The sequence below is a fragment of the Malania oleifera genome, chromosome 7 (assembly GCF_029873635.1).
Source record: "Malania oleifera isolate guangnan ecotype guangnan chromosome 7, ASM2987363v1, whole genome shotgun sequence".
NCBI classification, from domain to species: domain Eukaryota; kingdom Viridiplantae; phylum Streptophyta; class Magnoliopsida; order Santalales; family Ximeniaceae; genus Malania; species Malania oleifera.
The window spans coordinates 32,196,961-32,212,939 of NC_080423.1; the positions used below are offsets into that span (position 1 = coordinate 32,196,961).

The following is a 15,979-nucleotide window of genomic DNA, read 5'->3' on the forward strand; positions in this document are numbered from 1 at the left end:
TCTCTCTTCTCTTGGTTTCTTGCTCATAGCTTTGCGAGAGCCTCGGCAAAAAGGAAGATTGCAGGCTGGAGTTCTTGCGGTTGGCTGCGACTATGTGCGACGCCGACAACGATGGAGGTGGAGGGTAAAGCCGAAGGCTAGAGGTAGAAGCTCGAAGGGCTGGCAGGAGGGGATTTGAAGGCTAGGGCTTTTCGGAGTTCGAACTTCAAAGGTGGAGGCAAGAGGCAATAGAAAATTTGGAATCTAGGGTTTTTTTTTTTAAGTTTGAAGATGGAAGAAGAAGAAGGCTTTGAGAGTTTGAGCTTGAGGTATGTATCCGAATGCATGTTAATTTATACAAATAATTTGTGTAGTGGTTGGTGGAATTATTGGGTTGAATAATGGATCTGCAGAGTATCCATGCGAGATTTTGTTTTTCACTGTATAAGCTCACGGGTTGCACAACGTGCACAATCACGTGGGAAAAGCAAAAAAAAATCTAAGAATACTCAGAATAGCGCTGAAATTCCTCCCTCCAATTTTTTTTTTTTCTTTTTTCCCACATGATTTCCAGAAAATTTCGGAAGAACAGACGAAATTTTCGAAAGCTTGAAATTTCAGTCGAATTTTTTCAAAATCGAATCTGTCTCTCAATTTCCTTTCGAGACCCCTTGAAATTCAAAATTTCGGTCGAAATTTTGACATTTCAACCGAAATTTAAGTCCTTGGACACAGGTGGATGATTGGATAAGGACTATAACAAAGATATCCCGTTTGAGTATACGAGTAGCCCAGAAAGACACATTTTATAGCATGAGGATCCAACTTATTTACCCTGGAGTTAGTTGATGAACAAAGGTGTGTACCTAAATGTACAAGGAGGTAAAGAGAATAGAGGTGAATTAGGAAAGAGAATGGAGTAGGGAATTTTACCACTAAAAACAGTGGATGGCATCCTATTGATAAGATAGCAAGCAGTAAGTACACCATCACTCCAAAACACTTTAGGAACATGCATTTGATAAAGTAAGGTGCGAGTGATTTCAAGGATATGTCTATTTTTCCTCCCTATAACCCCATTTTGTTGATGAACAATACCAAATTGAGTCATATAAATAGTGAATTGAGTATTGAAATACTCTTTATTATCATTCCAAAGTATTTGAACTGGCTAACCAAATTGAGTCTTTATTTCAAAACAAAAGGCACAACATATATAAAATAACTCAGAATGATCTTTTATTAAATATAGCCAAGTCATCCTTGAATAATCATCCACAAAGGTTACAAAGTATCAAAAACCCAACTTGACTAGGACCCCAAACATCAGAATGGACTAACATGAATGAGCTTGCTGTTCGTTTATTGATTTGGGAAGCAAAAGGGACACGTGATGCTTTCTCAACTAACAAGACTCACAATCAAGACTAGACAGAACTCAAATCAGAAACTAGACTTTTTCAACTTTTTCCAACAAAGGGTGACCAAGGCAATAATGAATTTGAGAGGTATGTCAGTAGCAGTGAAGGCGGTAGAAGGAGATAGCGGCTCACAGTGATAAAGTCCACCAGCTTCATGCACTCGGCCAATTGTCTTCCTTGTCTTCAAACCCTAAATGTCAACAAAATAATGGAAAAACATTACTGAACAATTCATGGACTTGGTAATCTTGCTAACTAACATAAGATTGAAAGGAAATCTGGGAATATACAAAACCAAAGGATGAGAAATAGAGGAAGTGGGATTTATAGTCCCAATTCCCTCAACGACAGTGGTGGATCCATCAGCGAGAATAACACGAGGTAAGTTTTCATGATATTGGAGAGTAGAGAAGAAAGTAGGTATACTTGTGATATGATTAGTGGCAGCAGAGAGTTTATAACCCAAGGACTAGGACGAAAAATACTGGATGACAAGCAAGTTGTAGAGTTAACTGTTTGGGCAAGGGATGCAATGGGAAGAGAAGCTTGTTGTGACACTTGATATTGTTGAAACTTGGAATACTCTTCCTTTGACATCTATCCAGTATGTTGCTCCCCACTTTACCCTAAGGGTGTGGAGTTGATGGTGGCTGCATTGGCAACAAATGAAGGTTTACCGTGGAGATCCCAACATTGCTCAATAGTATGACCACCTCCTCCACAATGAGCACACTTGTAGGAGTGCCTCTACCTCGTCCATCTCTTCCACCACAGCTATGGCTGCTTGGTTGAAAACTAGAATCACCGCATGTGGCACAGGCTGTCCTCTTAGAGACCGATGTAAGAGCAGGAGAATGTGTGCTGAAGGAAGCACGAAAGGCGCGAGAGTAAACATCTGCAAATGGCAAGTCTGCACTACTAAGTATCTAGGACCGGACTGCCTCAAAGAACTGACATCTACTCCCTCCACTTTTGCATCTCACGAACATTGGCAATTATAGGTTGCATGATGTTAAGATCCTATTGAATATGTTTCATCTCTCCAAAATACTATGTAACACTGCTATCTCCCTGTAGTAATTGAAAGTACTCCTGGGATAAATCATACCTACGTGTAATGTTTCTAGAACATAGAAGCTTGGCATCGTCCAAAATTTCCTCACATATTTCTAGATGCATGCACATTCATGCAATCTGGGGTTCCATCAAGTTCAACAAGAGGGAAACAATCAAAGATTCTTCTTGAATCCACACATCTTTTCTCTTCTCGTCAGAAAGACCAGATTGGAACAAGTGGTCTGATTTTCCTAATCCTGCTAAATAAATCCTAACAGCCTCAGATCACTGAACATATTTCTTTCCGCCCAACTTTTCAGTTGTTGTCTGTGGCAGCGATGAAAGAAACATGTTTTTGAGATTCATAGACTCCATCCCAACACTCACAAACCATACCACTGCCAAACAAGAGGAACTATCAAACTAACCGGGATGACCACGAATAAGGTGAACCACGGAAACAACCACGGACAAGTCACCAACAAACAGATATGACACTGCCTCAGCCTCACAGAATCAATTTATGAACACGGCCACTGCTCCAAGAGACTCACCAATGGTCTTTACTAACACCAAACAACAACTAACAGATTACCATGTGTGCATGGTCGAAAAAAATTGGATCTTGGAGCAGAGCACATGCCTAACAGCTTGATATAATGGTCTATGGAAGGAATCAGAGCATTCTGGAGGAAAAAAATCAGAAGAAACTCTATCATGAACCTGCTCATGGGGTCGGGACTGCCGGCAGTCAGCCGGCATGTGGGAAGGTTTCCAGTGATGGGATTTTGCAGGATTATAGTTCAGAGGGTTCTTTTTTTGGCTATGTTGTTGATTTTGTGAAATATTGAAGGGTTGTAGTGGTTTTGAGAAGGGCAGTGACGGGAGGTGTTTTCCAGCGATGCTGAGTTTGGTTTGATGGTAGGGTGTAGGTTGGATCTTGCTCTGATACCATGTTGATATTTTTTATTAAATGAATGACCTTATACAATGATAAATCTCTCCCTCAATGTATAATGCATATCAAATACTTTCTAATGTCCATAATACCCTGACTAACTCTCACTTATTAACATAACACTAATTCTCTAATAATACAAAAAGACTAAAATAACCATTAACAAGTTCTCGGCAAAAGATCTTGAAGCTGGAAAAAATTCTCATGTTCCTGGTAAATTTATCATGAGAATAAGCCAATGCATAGCAAATGGGATCTGCTGGGAAGACTGAAGCATACAGATTAAACATCAGATGCACTGCATGTACATGGGGGTGCGGGCATGTGCGGCGAGAACTCTCTAGTAATGGGATTTGGTAAACTAACAAATTGGAGGGTGGTGAACAGACATGGTGATGCTGGCATGGTGAATAAATTTCAGGGAGGAAATCTCAAAGGGGCAGCACTGTAAGTTCTTCCGCCAGCATGTGTGGCTTTGTTGGATGTTGATGATGAGAAATATTTGAGTTTGGGCCTGTGGGAGGGGCTCTTCTCTAAATGTGGGGTGGTGTCAGACTCACAAACTGTTCTTCTGAAATGGTCTTTGTAAAGAGACAGGGATGACAGTAGCAATTTTTTTTAAAAAAATATTTTTTATTTTTAAATTTTTATTGTTAATTAAATTTTTTTAACAAACTTTGCAACTGCCTTCCTCTACGCAGATGAACAATGCTGTTCAGTGAATCAGTAAGTGATGTACAGTTTTCAACTTCTATATGTACTTTTCAGGATGATGATGGCGTACTAAGTATATGAAGTATGATGGTTGCAGCAGTTGAAGCCTGTGGAAGTGAACCATTACTGCTCTGATACGAAACGGATGTAGCACAGCAGGGTGAAAGGCAAGTAGAGAGAGACACAAAGAGAAGATAGAGAGTGGGAAGAAGGGAGGAAGAAGTGGGAGAAATAGGAGAAAGAAATAAGAAGAAAGAAGAAAGAGAAGGAACTGCACTTGGAGGGAAGCGAAATGAAGGGGGAAGGGACATTTTCTGATTCAATTCAAATTGCCCAATTGAATGCACAGTACACACATGCACATTACTTGAGCAATAGGCTGTTCAAGTAAAGCACATAGTTACAAAACAACACCTAAGAAACTAAGACTCAAAATAACCTTCAATTAACTAAATTTCCTGAATATCAAGATATTCCTAAATTGAGAATATAAATCCTAATTTCTAAAGCTGTGGTGAAAATAAAGTGCCTGAAATTTTCAATTGAAGGTTCTCCATTGGAGCTTTGTTCAAAACCATTGAATTTTAGTCTGGAGACCACTTAGACATTACCTAAAATACTGATGGTTAATAATCAATATAACTAATTTTGATTTAAGGGTATTCTATGTTACATATGGAATTTGTCTGTACTTCCATTCCAGTTAATGTTCATGCTCTGTATTAATGCCTTTTCCTTTCTCTTTATCTTTCGTGAGATGATGAACTTATTTGTCATTTCTAGAGTACATATTCTATACTGGGATTTTTTATCCTTTTTCTTTTTCCAGGAGGAAAGACTCATAAATCTACAGAAAAGGCTGGGAGTTCCCTTTGATGGTTCTCATGTGGAGCACCAAGTAGGTGTTGGTTGATTCATGTTTGACATTTGTCTAATCGTGAGAATTTACTTGGCTTCCATAGCATTCACATATCTTCCTTGTTACTCTAAAAAGTTTCAATGTCAATACATTAAGTACACTTTTAGGAGGTAAGTTTCAACAACATTGCAGGGGGGAAAAATGATTTTCTTTGGAGCAAAACTTTTGACATATGTTACATCCAATACAAGCACGTGTGTTGAACTATTAGATCAGTCATACCACCTTTAAGAAGAATCCCATGATTGCCATCCTTACACTTATTACCCTCAGCGAAATTCTCTCCCATCCCACTCTTCCAAAAGGGGTGCATTCTCTAAACCTCAAGTGGAGAAGGGGGACATAAGAAATTATCTCCCTGCGCATCAAAGAAATCGGAAGCATAATCCAAGTTTTCACTAATCTCATCCAACAACAGACCACTACCACAAGCAAATTCACTATCAAATTCACCATCCCTTTCTGTAATATGCCCCCAATTTTTCTCCTTCTGATTACCTCCTTTATTAACATCAGACTTTGAGCAGTTTTGAGACCTTCACATGGAGATTTCCAGAAACATTTGCCTTTAAAGATTTGGCTCCATGTTTGCTTGAATTCATGCAATTGTTTTTACAAGCATATTTTCCTTACCTTTTCCTTCTTTGCTGATTGCTGCTTTTGCAGCTTTGTAACCATCTTACATCTACTTCCATTCTGTAAAACCATAAACACTTTCTCTTGACACGAAACATCGTTAAAACCCTCAGCATTAGCTCCTCTGGGTGATTGAACTTTCTGGTCCACTTGAGAGGTCTCCCCTTCTTTGTCTTCAACTAAAAACTCTATTCTCAAACCAATATCCCCTTCCAAAAGATTCAGCTCACACTTGAGAGGTCTACCTCTACTACTTCTACTACCAATAACAATAACTAACTCACTCATCCTCACTAGTGCACTACTTGGCCCGCGTTTCAATTGCTCAAAGCATCTTAGCTGCCCCTCTCTTATCTTATCTTCTACCAGTGCTATGCCTAACTTATTGCAAATATGTTCCTCAATTTATCCTTTAATGTTATACCACTCATTCACCTTGGCATTCGCATTTCGGGAACTTTTACTTTTTAGATGTGTTGTTTCTTAGTTGTCCAACATTCTTATCCATTATAACATGGCTAGTCTTATAGTAGTTCTATAGAACTTTCCTTTTAATTTTAAGGGTATTCTATGATCAAACAACACGCCTGAAGCACTCCTACATTTTGCCCAACCTACTTTAACTCTATACTCTTCAATCTCTCCTTCCACTTGCATGATAAATGCAACTTATCTAAATCTACTAGTGTTATTTATTTCTTGATTATCAAGTTGTCTCCTTTATTCTGTCTTATTTCAACTTATCTTAAAACCTCTAGAATCTAAAGTTGTTCCCATGGTTCCAACTTATATTGTGCTCCACTCCTACTTTCATCAATTAGAATAATATCATCTGCAAAGAACATACACTATGGGATCTCCTTTTGAATATTCCTACTGAGATCATTGATCACTAAAAGCAAAATAATGGCCCAAAGTAGAACCTTGATGTACCCCTATAGAAATTGAAATTTCTCTAGACTCTCTTCCTGCAATCCTAACGCTAGTTGTTATTCTATCATACATTTCCTTAATGACATCAGTGTATCTACTGCATACTCCCTTCTTTCCCAAAACCCACCAAAAGACTTCCCTAGGTACTCTATCATAGGCTTTCTCTAGGCAATAAAAACCATATGCAAGCCCCTTTTCTCTTCCTTGAACTTTTCCAATCACTTTCTTAAAAGATGAAGAGCTTCTATTGTTGACCTCCCAGGCATAAAATCGAATTGATTCTTTGAGGCCCTTATGTTTAATCTTATTCTTTGTTATATTATCATTTCCTATGGTTTCATCGTATGACTCATAAGTTTGGTTTTGCAATAGTTATTACAATTTTGAGCATCACCTTTGTTTTTGTATATAGCTATTAATGTGGATTTCCTCAAATCTTTTGGCATTTTCTTGGTTTTTTAATAGTATTGAATAGGTTTGTCAAACATAGACTTGTAATATCTCCTAAACGTTTCCAACCTTCAATTGGAATGTTGTCTAGACTTATAGATTTCCCACTTCTCTTCTTTTTTAATGTCATCTTTACATCAGTGATTCAAATTTTGGGTATAAATCTCATATTTTTTGTATTTTCCTCATTCGTCACTTCTAATTTCAAACATTCAATTTTGTTTTCATTAAACAACTTATTAAAGCATCTTCACCACCTCTCTTTTATGTCTTCTTCTTCAATCAAAACATTATCGTTCTCATCCTTTATACATTTTACACTACCTAAATCTTTGCACTTTCTTTTTTTAGCTCTAGCAAGTATGTATATGCCTCTTTCTCCTTCTTTAGAATCTAGCCTAGTATATAAATTATGATAAGCTCTATTAGCTTCACTATTGGTCTTTTTTACATTTTTATTGCCTATTTATACTTTTCAAAGTTTTCTGTTTCTACAATTTTGTCATGTTTTATACCAAATTCTTTTTGTCTTTACGGCTTTTTGGACATCTTGATCCCATGCCCAACTTTCTCTACTGTCCAAGAATATTTCTCTAGATTCAGAATTGGCTAATAATGCCTGGTCTTGGATATTAAAACCTGGCTCTTGGGCTTTGACAACAGCACTTAAAGAATGGCCTTGATCCTTAGATTGGTCCAACTTAGAATTGGCTGAATTGATTTCTCTTTGCTGTGAAGAGGAATCAACCAGTTGCTCTTTTCCAGCTGCAAAACTGAGCTGATTTTGGCCCCAACACATTGCACAGTTCAGTAAGGAGGCTGTGCCTGCTTCAAAGAAAGAGAATAGAGTAAATCCACGGGCTGCCCATTAGGTGGGCTTTGAGCCTGATTGTTAGGAAACTTAACTGAATCCATGGCCTGCCCATTGAAATTATTAAATGGGCTTTGGGTCTGTTTGCTCCAAAATTTTACATGAATCCTTGGGCTTCCCATTGAAATTATTCAGAGCCTAAACTTCAACAGCAGCAACTTGCAAAGCCTGAGATGGGAACTGGGCCTGCTTTGGGTAAGATAATTTAGTTGCAACTATGGGCTGCCCATTAATTTTAGTTGGATCTAAACCAATAGCACCAAATATCTGAAACAAGTGCAAAATACCGGCCTACCCAATCCATGCACACTCCATTACTCATCACATACTTTAGCTGCACTACATCTCCATAGGTGATGCAGTATTACCCACCCTGCTGGATCTTTGGCATGGAATCTTCCGCCAAGGCATCCTTCCACTCTGTTGATCTTTTGATTCTACAGGAATGAAGATAGAGTACCTGTTATTGTTCTATTGAAATCCCAATTTCAAAAACTTGTCTTTGGGATTTGATCTACTCGCATGTTTTGTGATTGGTGAAACTCTCCAAACTGTAGAAGATGGAAAACAGATTGCACGCCCATCTTGCTGCTGAAAAAATAATCCTGATCCACCAACTTGTAAATTGGAATCACTCCTCTAAATGAACAAAACCTCCTCATATACTAGTTTTAATAATCTTTATAATATCTTCTACTAGTAATAATCATAATTTATAATGAAGAAAATAAAAATTGCAATGACCACCACCACCACCACAACAACAACTATTTAATTATAATAATTATAAGAAAAAATGATAGTTTTATGTTGGAAAAAATAATAAATTTTAATAATAACTCAATGAATACAAAATATTATGTTATTAGTAGATCATAATAAATAAAATAACTAAATGAATAAATAATAGCAATAACAACCAAAATAACTACAATAATTATTTGATAATAATTTTCATGACAATAAAAATAAGAAAATAAAAAATTTTAATAACATTTTAATGATAATAATCACAGTAATGAAAAATAACAATTTTTAATAATAGTAATTAAATAATAATTAATAGAATATTGAAAACCAATAATTTGTTACTATTATTGTTGTTAGTAAATGATAATAATCAGAACATTGAAAACTAAAACTGCTACTAATAATAATAGTAGTAATAATAATTTTCATTAATATTATGACTACGACTTTATTGATGAATAATATGGCGCTATTTTGTCTAAGAGGCGATGATGGTAGTGATATTTCGTCCTGCAGATTGAGAATCTAGGAATGACCTAGGTAGAGGTGGCCATGTGGGTATTGAGTACCTTTTTTGCGCATTCCCAGGGAATTCAAGATGCTGGCTATTTTGGATTTGGGTATCCAACATTGCTGTCACCACATTACTTAGAATCCTTTAGGATAACAGGAGCCCCACCCCCACCCCCCGGGCGGGCAGGGAAAAAAAAAACTTCACTGCTCATTCTATTCTCCTCCCCCTATTTTGCTCTTAGCTATAATTCTTTTCTTAAAAATTAATTGTAACCTTCCTAGGTTACATAAGTACAAGGGAAACTTCTTGTGCTTTCAATTACACTTTGGTTTGTGAATTAACTTGTGAGGGCTGCAAACTTTTGGGAGGAATCTGGCAAAGATGATGATTGGTGATGCTATAGAAAATAATTATTTTTTGGAAGGGGCTGTTTGATAATTATGATAGCCAGTTATGCAGGGCAATAAAACTCATGGTAATAAGTTTTCCATCAGCAATTTTGTCATTTCTTTGAGAAAATTATGGATTAGTAAATGAAAAAAATGTTTATGATCAATTATGTCTTTGATCATGACAAATGTCTTGTTTTAGATGAACTGCAAAAATTTTATTGGGCTTCTCATGTTGAGAGAATCCTGTGGTTGATAAGAAGAGGTCCTAGTTTGTTGAGAAAGTAGCAATGGAGATGAAGATCAGGGGAGGGCAAGGAGGTCATTGATAGAATCACGTTAGCATTCTCGAAGATTGTGGGGAACAAGAGAGTTATTAAGGACCCTGGATTCTAGATCTCCAGATGAGAGGATATCATTGTGAAATTCTGCTGATGATGAGCATGCTGAGGATCTTTTAGATTAGAAGCTAGTTGTTCCTAATGGCAAGGAAAATAAATTGGAAAGTTTTATGGTTGTTCATGCAAGGAAGAATACTTGGCAGAAAATACAAAATTTAAAGATTATGGTGGTAGGGCTTTGAAGAGATCTCTTGACAAGAGTCATTTTTTTAAAAAAAATTGTATTGCTTACTTTTTACTTTTTTATTTATTTTTATTTTTTCATATTTTTTAGAGGACTGTTTGTCCTCATCAGGTGTGAATTCATCTCTGTTACTATAATTCTTATTTTACCTAAAGAAAGGAGATGCATGTGATCTTATGCCACATGTCTACTTGTTCAAGAGAGACGAATGCATGGTTTTTCAGAGGATGAGGAGTAAGGATGAAAGTCAAGGTGTGATCCCAAGAGAGGGGGGGGGGGGGTGAATTAGATATTTAAAAATTTATGCGGAAGCTTTAATCAATTTTAAATATTATTTTCACGAGTGATCTTAACTTCTCAACCACAGCAGTATTCTCAATAAATAATTTTATCAATTTATATATCGTTAAATTCTAAAGAGTCTAAGCTAAGATTTCAATATGAAACCAAACCACACAATATTGACAATACTCACAGTAGATCAATATTAATAAAAATATGCTCAACCACAAGATAGTTTATGCTATAACTTGAGTAAGTGATAAACCAACACAATAAAATTCCCAGCATATTAAATCAATATGATATTCGTAACTACTGCTGATTTCAATCAATAAAAATGTTCACACCATTCACAGCAGATACAAATCAAAGTAAATATGCTTAGAAAGATAAGAAGTTAAGGTAGAGAGTGATACCAGATTTTTTTACAAGGTTCGGCAACTGTGCCTACGTCCTTGCCTCCAGCAACCCGCTATAAGGATTCACCATCCCTCCTTCAATAGGCGGAGAAGCCTCTCTTTTAGTAGGCGGAGAAGCCTTTTACAAACCCTCATTCAATAGGCGGAGTCGCCTCTCTCCTTTACTTAAGTGGAATTACCTCTCTCCTTTGCTTGGTCGGAGTACCCCACTCCTTCACTAGGCAGAGTCGCCTCTCTCCTTTACTTAGGTGGAGTTACCTCTCTCCTTAAATAGGCAGAGAAGCCTTTCAAGCGAAAACACCCTTTCGCTTGTTCAACGATTCAATATCAGAACCATCAGTTTACAAAGAAGTTGTAACAGCAGAGTTTGTACAAATAGAAGCTCTCTGAATAGAGTAGAAGTACACAATCAAAGCTAATGCGCTCTCATAATGATATTGCTACGAAGCTTGAAGAGTAAGGCTAGTTTTTCTGGTTTTGAAAATTTATAAGCTTGAAAATATGAACACAGAAAAGTTTTTCAGCAAGAACGGCGCAAATACCCTTGATATTCAATAATAGGTGTAATCTCTTATCTAAAACACGTTTAGGGTTAGCTATTTATATGTAGGTTTGAATTATAGCCGTTGTATGTGTTTTGGTAACTTAATATTTGAGAATCAAAAAGATTTTCTGCCGTTTGTGAAACTTATTGCAGCGCTTCGGTCAATTGAACTAGAAGTTTGATCGCCCGAACCAATTAAAATTAGGAATTTCAAAACTGGCAGTAGCCATTCGGTCGACTGAACTCTGAGTTTGGTCGCCCGAACCAACTGGGTGTGGAACTTTACAATGGCAGTAGCCATTTGGTCGACGGAACCTGAGGTTCGGTCGCCTGAACTCTCTGATGCCAGACCAGTTTGTTCAGACTTCTGCATTCGGTCAACTGAGATGATGCCTCAGGCGCCCAAATATCTTAAAATTCAAATTCCTTTATATTTTTATTCCAAAAATGATTTTGATCTTTTGAAATAATATTTGACTTTGTAAAAAAATATTTTCCAAGACTTTGAAAGGTATCTAGGGTCCATATAAATAACCTAAGAGTTTCGTAACAAAAACCAACATGAGATGTACTTACATGAACTCCTATTGTACAATACACATAACAACCTTTCTAGGTCTTCATGTCCTTAAGCTTGTTCTTCATCCAAGCTTCATGTCAATAGTCATCTTTCATTTACTTGTGTGCTTCATGGCGTTCCATTTTGCATTTTTCATTGTGCTTTTATACTGTAATACCTGTATACACGCTCAACGACACAATTAGATGTCTTGGTTTGTCATTATCAAAACGAGATTAAGCCTTGTTTGGCCAACAAAGAATTGACCATAATCCAACATCAAATTTAATCTTGAATCCATTGTTTAGCATTGAAAGGGTGTGAGTTTATTTGACAAATATAATTTATAACCTCACATGATGCAGAGCATATCAAAGAATATATTTACAGAAACTTCATGGTGATGTTAATCAATAAACTAGTTTGCAATGCTGTAAACATGTGTAGTTTGAACTTTGAAGTTTTTGGTGTGACCAAGTTCAAGCTATTTGCTTTGATGATCTTGCTCGAGTCTACAAGTCAACTAGTGTGTGTAAGTTAGTTATGTTTTTCATGCAATTCATATAATTTGTTAGAAGGGTCATGTGATACTAAGTTATGATTTATTGAAAAGGTCATATGTCTTTCTGGATTAGATTTAAATAAAGATATATGATTGCACCTTACGTTAAGGAACCTTTTTTGTGTTCTTGAAAATGCATTTTAGGGTTGTAAACTGTGTTTTTTTGGTGCTTACTGGGTGATTTCTCAGTTCTCAGCCGCCTTTGCAGCATTCTTTCCCTCCTCTTCTTTTAAGGATTGTGATGCGCGTGTTCAAGCTCTCTACTTGTTATACACTTAAATTTCTTTGTTTTCCAAACTGAGTTGCATCAATGGGCACTAAAGCTAGGATTTTTTGTAGACTTTATCATCCACAAGGATTACCTATTGGGGTACTAGGTTATACATTCCCAGCACTTAAGAGATGAGATTTCTTAGTTTAGGAGTTGCACGCAGGTGTGTTTGCTGGTCATGTGCGTAGGGATAAAACAATGTTTTATTGCCCTTCTATGTAGAGTGATTTTGTGAGGGTAGCGTCTTGTTGTTGTACTGTTAGGTGCAGATTTTGTTCTGGACTCCCCAAAACAGCCTGGGGAAATGATTCCATATTTGTAGTAGATGATAGTATTCCAAGTTGGTATTCATCCCATGTAATAAGACTTGCAAGGCCTCTCAAGTCTCATGTGGCTGAATTGTTCTTTATGGAGGTAGTCAAATTTCATGGTTTGCAGACTTCCATAGTATTTGATTTCAACTTTGCCAATTACTTTTGAAGACAATTTGGAAAATGTGTGGGACCCTGTGTTTTCTTCTGCTTGCCACCCCTAACCTGATGGTTAGACTAAGGTTGTTAGTTGTAGTCTAGGTGATCTACTTAGATGTATAGTGGGAGAAAAACAGGATAATTGAGACTTAGTGAGTGCTACCATTGTTCAGTTTGCTTATAATAATTATGTGAACAGGTCCACAGGTAAGGGTCCTTTTCAGTGTTTATTTGGTTACATACTCCCCTGTGCGTCCATTAATCTTGTTCCTCTGCCTCCAAAGGCCTTTACTTCAACTCCTGTTGGGTCTTTTGTTTATCACATCCATGAATTGCATGCTTTGGTTAGTCAAAAAGTTGCCATGAGTATTATGGATTACAAACTTATTGCCAATCATAGGGCTAGAGAATTTAATGTAGATAGTGTCATGGCTTGTATTAGACTTGAACACCACCCTTGAAATTCCTTTAAAAGGCTCCATGCCCATGCCACCGGCCCTGTCTCCATCCTTAAGAATCTTGGGCCTGATATATCGACTTGATTAATTGATTTGCCTAATCATATGGTCATTATTTCAATTTTTAATGTGGAGGATTTGACACCTTACTAAGGCACTCTTGAGCCCTTCTTTCTCATCTAGTACTCATTCGCTCATTCGCAATGACAAGATGCAGTGGAGTCTATTTTGGATGATGAGTTTGTGACTTTGCCTCAGCATAATTTTCTAGGTATTTGGCTTAGTGGAGATGTTGCCACACTTTGGATGCTACTTGGCTTATTGAGGATGTTTTTTGTGAGAGTGCTCCTAAGCTGTTAGTCATAGTTACACTCTCCAGAGCCAAGTTTCTTTCTGTTAGGGGAGTAAGAGAAGGGACTGCCTACATAATGTAGGCTGCCTCTTTGGCATACTTATTTTCAGCATAGATATAGGAAGCTGTGTGTATTACATACACACACACACAACTATATATGTTTTGGTCTTGTATAATTTTTTGCTGTGTTGTGGTTAATATGTAATTATTTATTTTAGCTACATGTAGGGTATAGACAGCTAATCTCATTTGATTCACAACTGGTTTCCTGTTTCCCTCTCTCTCTGTCTGGTGCAGTCTTGCTCTTCTGTTCTTTGTCTTCCTTTTTTCTTCTTCTTCCTTCTTCTTCCCTTCTCTTCTGTTTCTCTCTCTGTTCTGTCCTGCAACAGTTTATCCCTCTTCTCCCTTTTTCCCTCTTCTTCTTTCATTCTTCTCCAACTTTCCTGCATCACAAAGTCATGGACAAGCATTTCAGTCACTACTCCCTATAACTGGTGGTTTATCTTGGAAGGTATTAAATCTGTCAACATCATTAATGGATGGGTTTGTCTTTGGTCCAGAAGGAGCTTCAATGGTGTGTACTAGTTTAGGGGTTCCTTGTGACTACACTTATGGCTTGCATCAATCTACCTGTGTTATTTTGTATGATTTTAATCCTGATTTTTCTTCACTCTTGCCCAGGTGATCCATCAACAACACATATAAAAACCTTTCTATTGTTCAGCTCCAAACTACTGGAATTGCCCTATATGTTTTATGCAACTCAATGATCTTCAATTAGAGTCACTACTTTCTGAGTCTCTGGCTCCTGTTTTTCTTCTTCCCACAACCCTATACATTACTTCATCTTCTTACCAAATAAAAAACCCTAGAACCTTAGAATATTTCCTTGCCTTTACAGTTGTAAAACTCCTATTGCTAGCAATATAGAACCCTTGAACTCTTTGCTCCCAGGAATTTTTGCAACTAATTTCTCTTCACCCAGCCATCTTTTGCCATCAGACCCCAAATCTTTCCAACCATAGACCAATCTCCAAAGCCTAAGCGCATTCTTCCTTAATTCCAAACTCCAAAAAAAAAAAAAAAGAAAGGGTTGAAATCCTAGATACTTCATATTGCCAATATAGGCAGGCTGTCAACTCTGTCCAACATACAAAATGCTGGACATCACGTGCTGACATAATGAGCATTGTTCATTCTTATGTCAGTTTCTGTTTCATGGTTAATATTTTTTCTTGATCTCATGCTATTAAACTTGTAGAACTTATTCCATTTAGGATGCACTTCAAATTTCATGATCATTTGAATTTACGGTCTGATTTTATGTCATCAGAGCATGTGTAATCATTTAAATTCTTATAAATAATTTTGTTGAGTCATGATAATTGCTTCTCATGCATTTAATCAATTTTTTTTTTCTCCCTATTCATGGGAGGGAAAATTTTAGTTATGGAGGCTGAATGTAATAAACCTTGTAAATGCATTTAGAGACATGGAGGAAATCTTTTCCAATTTTTCTTGGTCTACCAATTGACATCTTTATTTTGATTTCTTAGTTCATCCATTTCTGGTCTGCTTCTGCAGTTACCTCAAGATAATGTCCCAAAGAGGATGTAAAATATAAATAAATAAAATTAGTTATAGAAGGAGAAATATATACTTCTTCCCAATGTTTCATCATGACTAGACTTATAGCGAGCATCAATCTACTTGTGTAACTGTGTATGGTTTTAATCATGGTCTTAACTTTCCACGAAATTGTCGAAATTTCCAATTTCCATCACCCTCGAAATCAAAATGGCAGTCGATTTCCATCTTGCATAATTTCCGTCGTTGAAATATCAATGAATCATCCGAAATTTATCAAAATCTCAAATTTTTAGC

At 36.8% G+C, this 15,979-nt stretch overlaps 1 protein-coding gene across 8 annotated transcripts in view; it reads left to right on the plus strand.

Moving 5' to 3' along the window:
• LOC131160325 (uncharacterized) overlaps positions 1 to 15,979 on the plus strand; it is a 67,251-nt gene that overhangs the window by 43,253 nt on the left and 8,019 nt on the right. For 5 of the 8 annotated variants that reach the window (XM_058115896.1, XM_058115899.1, XM_058115900.1 and 2 more), the window contains one exon: positions 4,958 to 5,026. The exons of the other annotated variants lie outside the window; for them this stretch is intronic. In XM_058115896.1, coding sequence (XP_057971879.1) covers positions 4,958 to 5,026 — 69 coding nt within the window. The remainder of the gene's footprint in view (positions 1 to 4,957; positions 5,027 to 15,979) is intronic. 8 annotated transcript variants of the gene reach the window in all.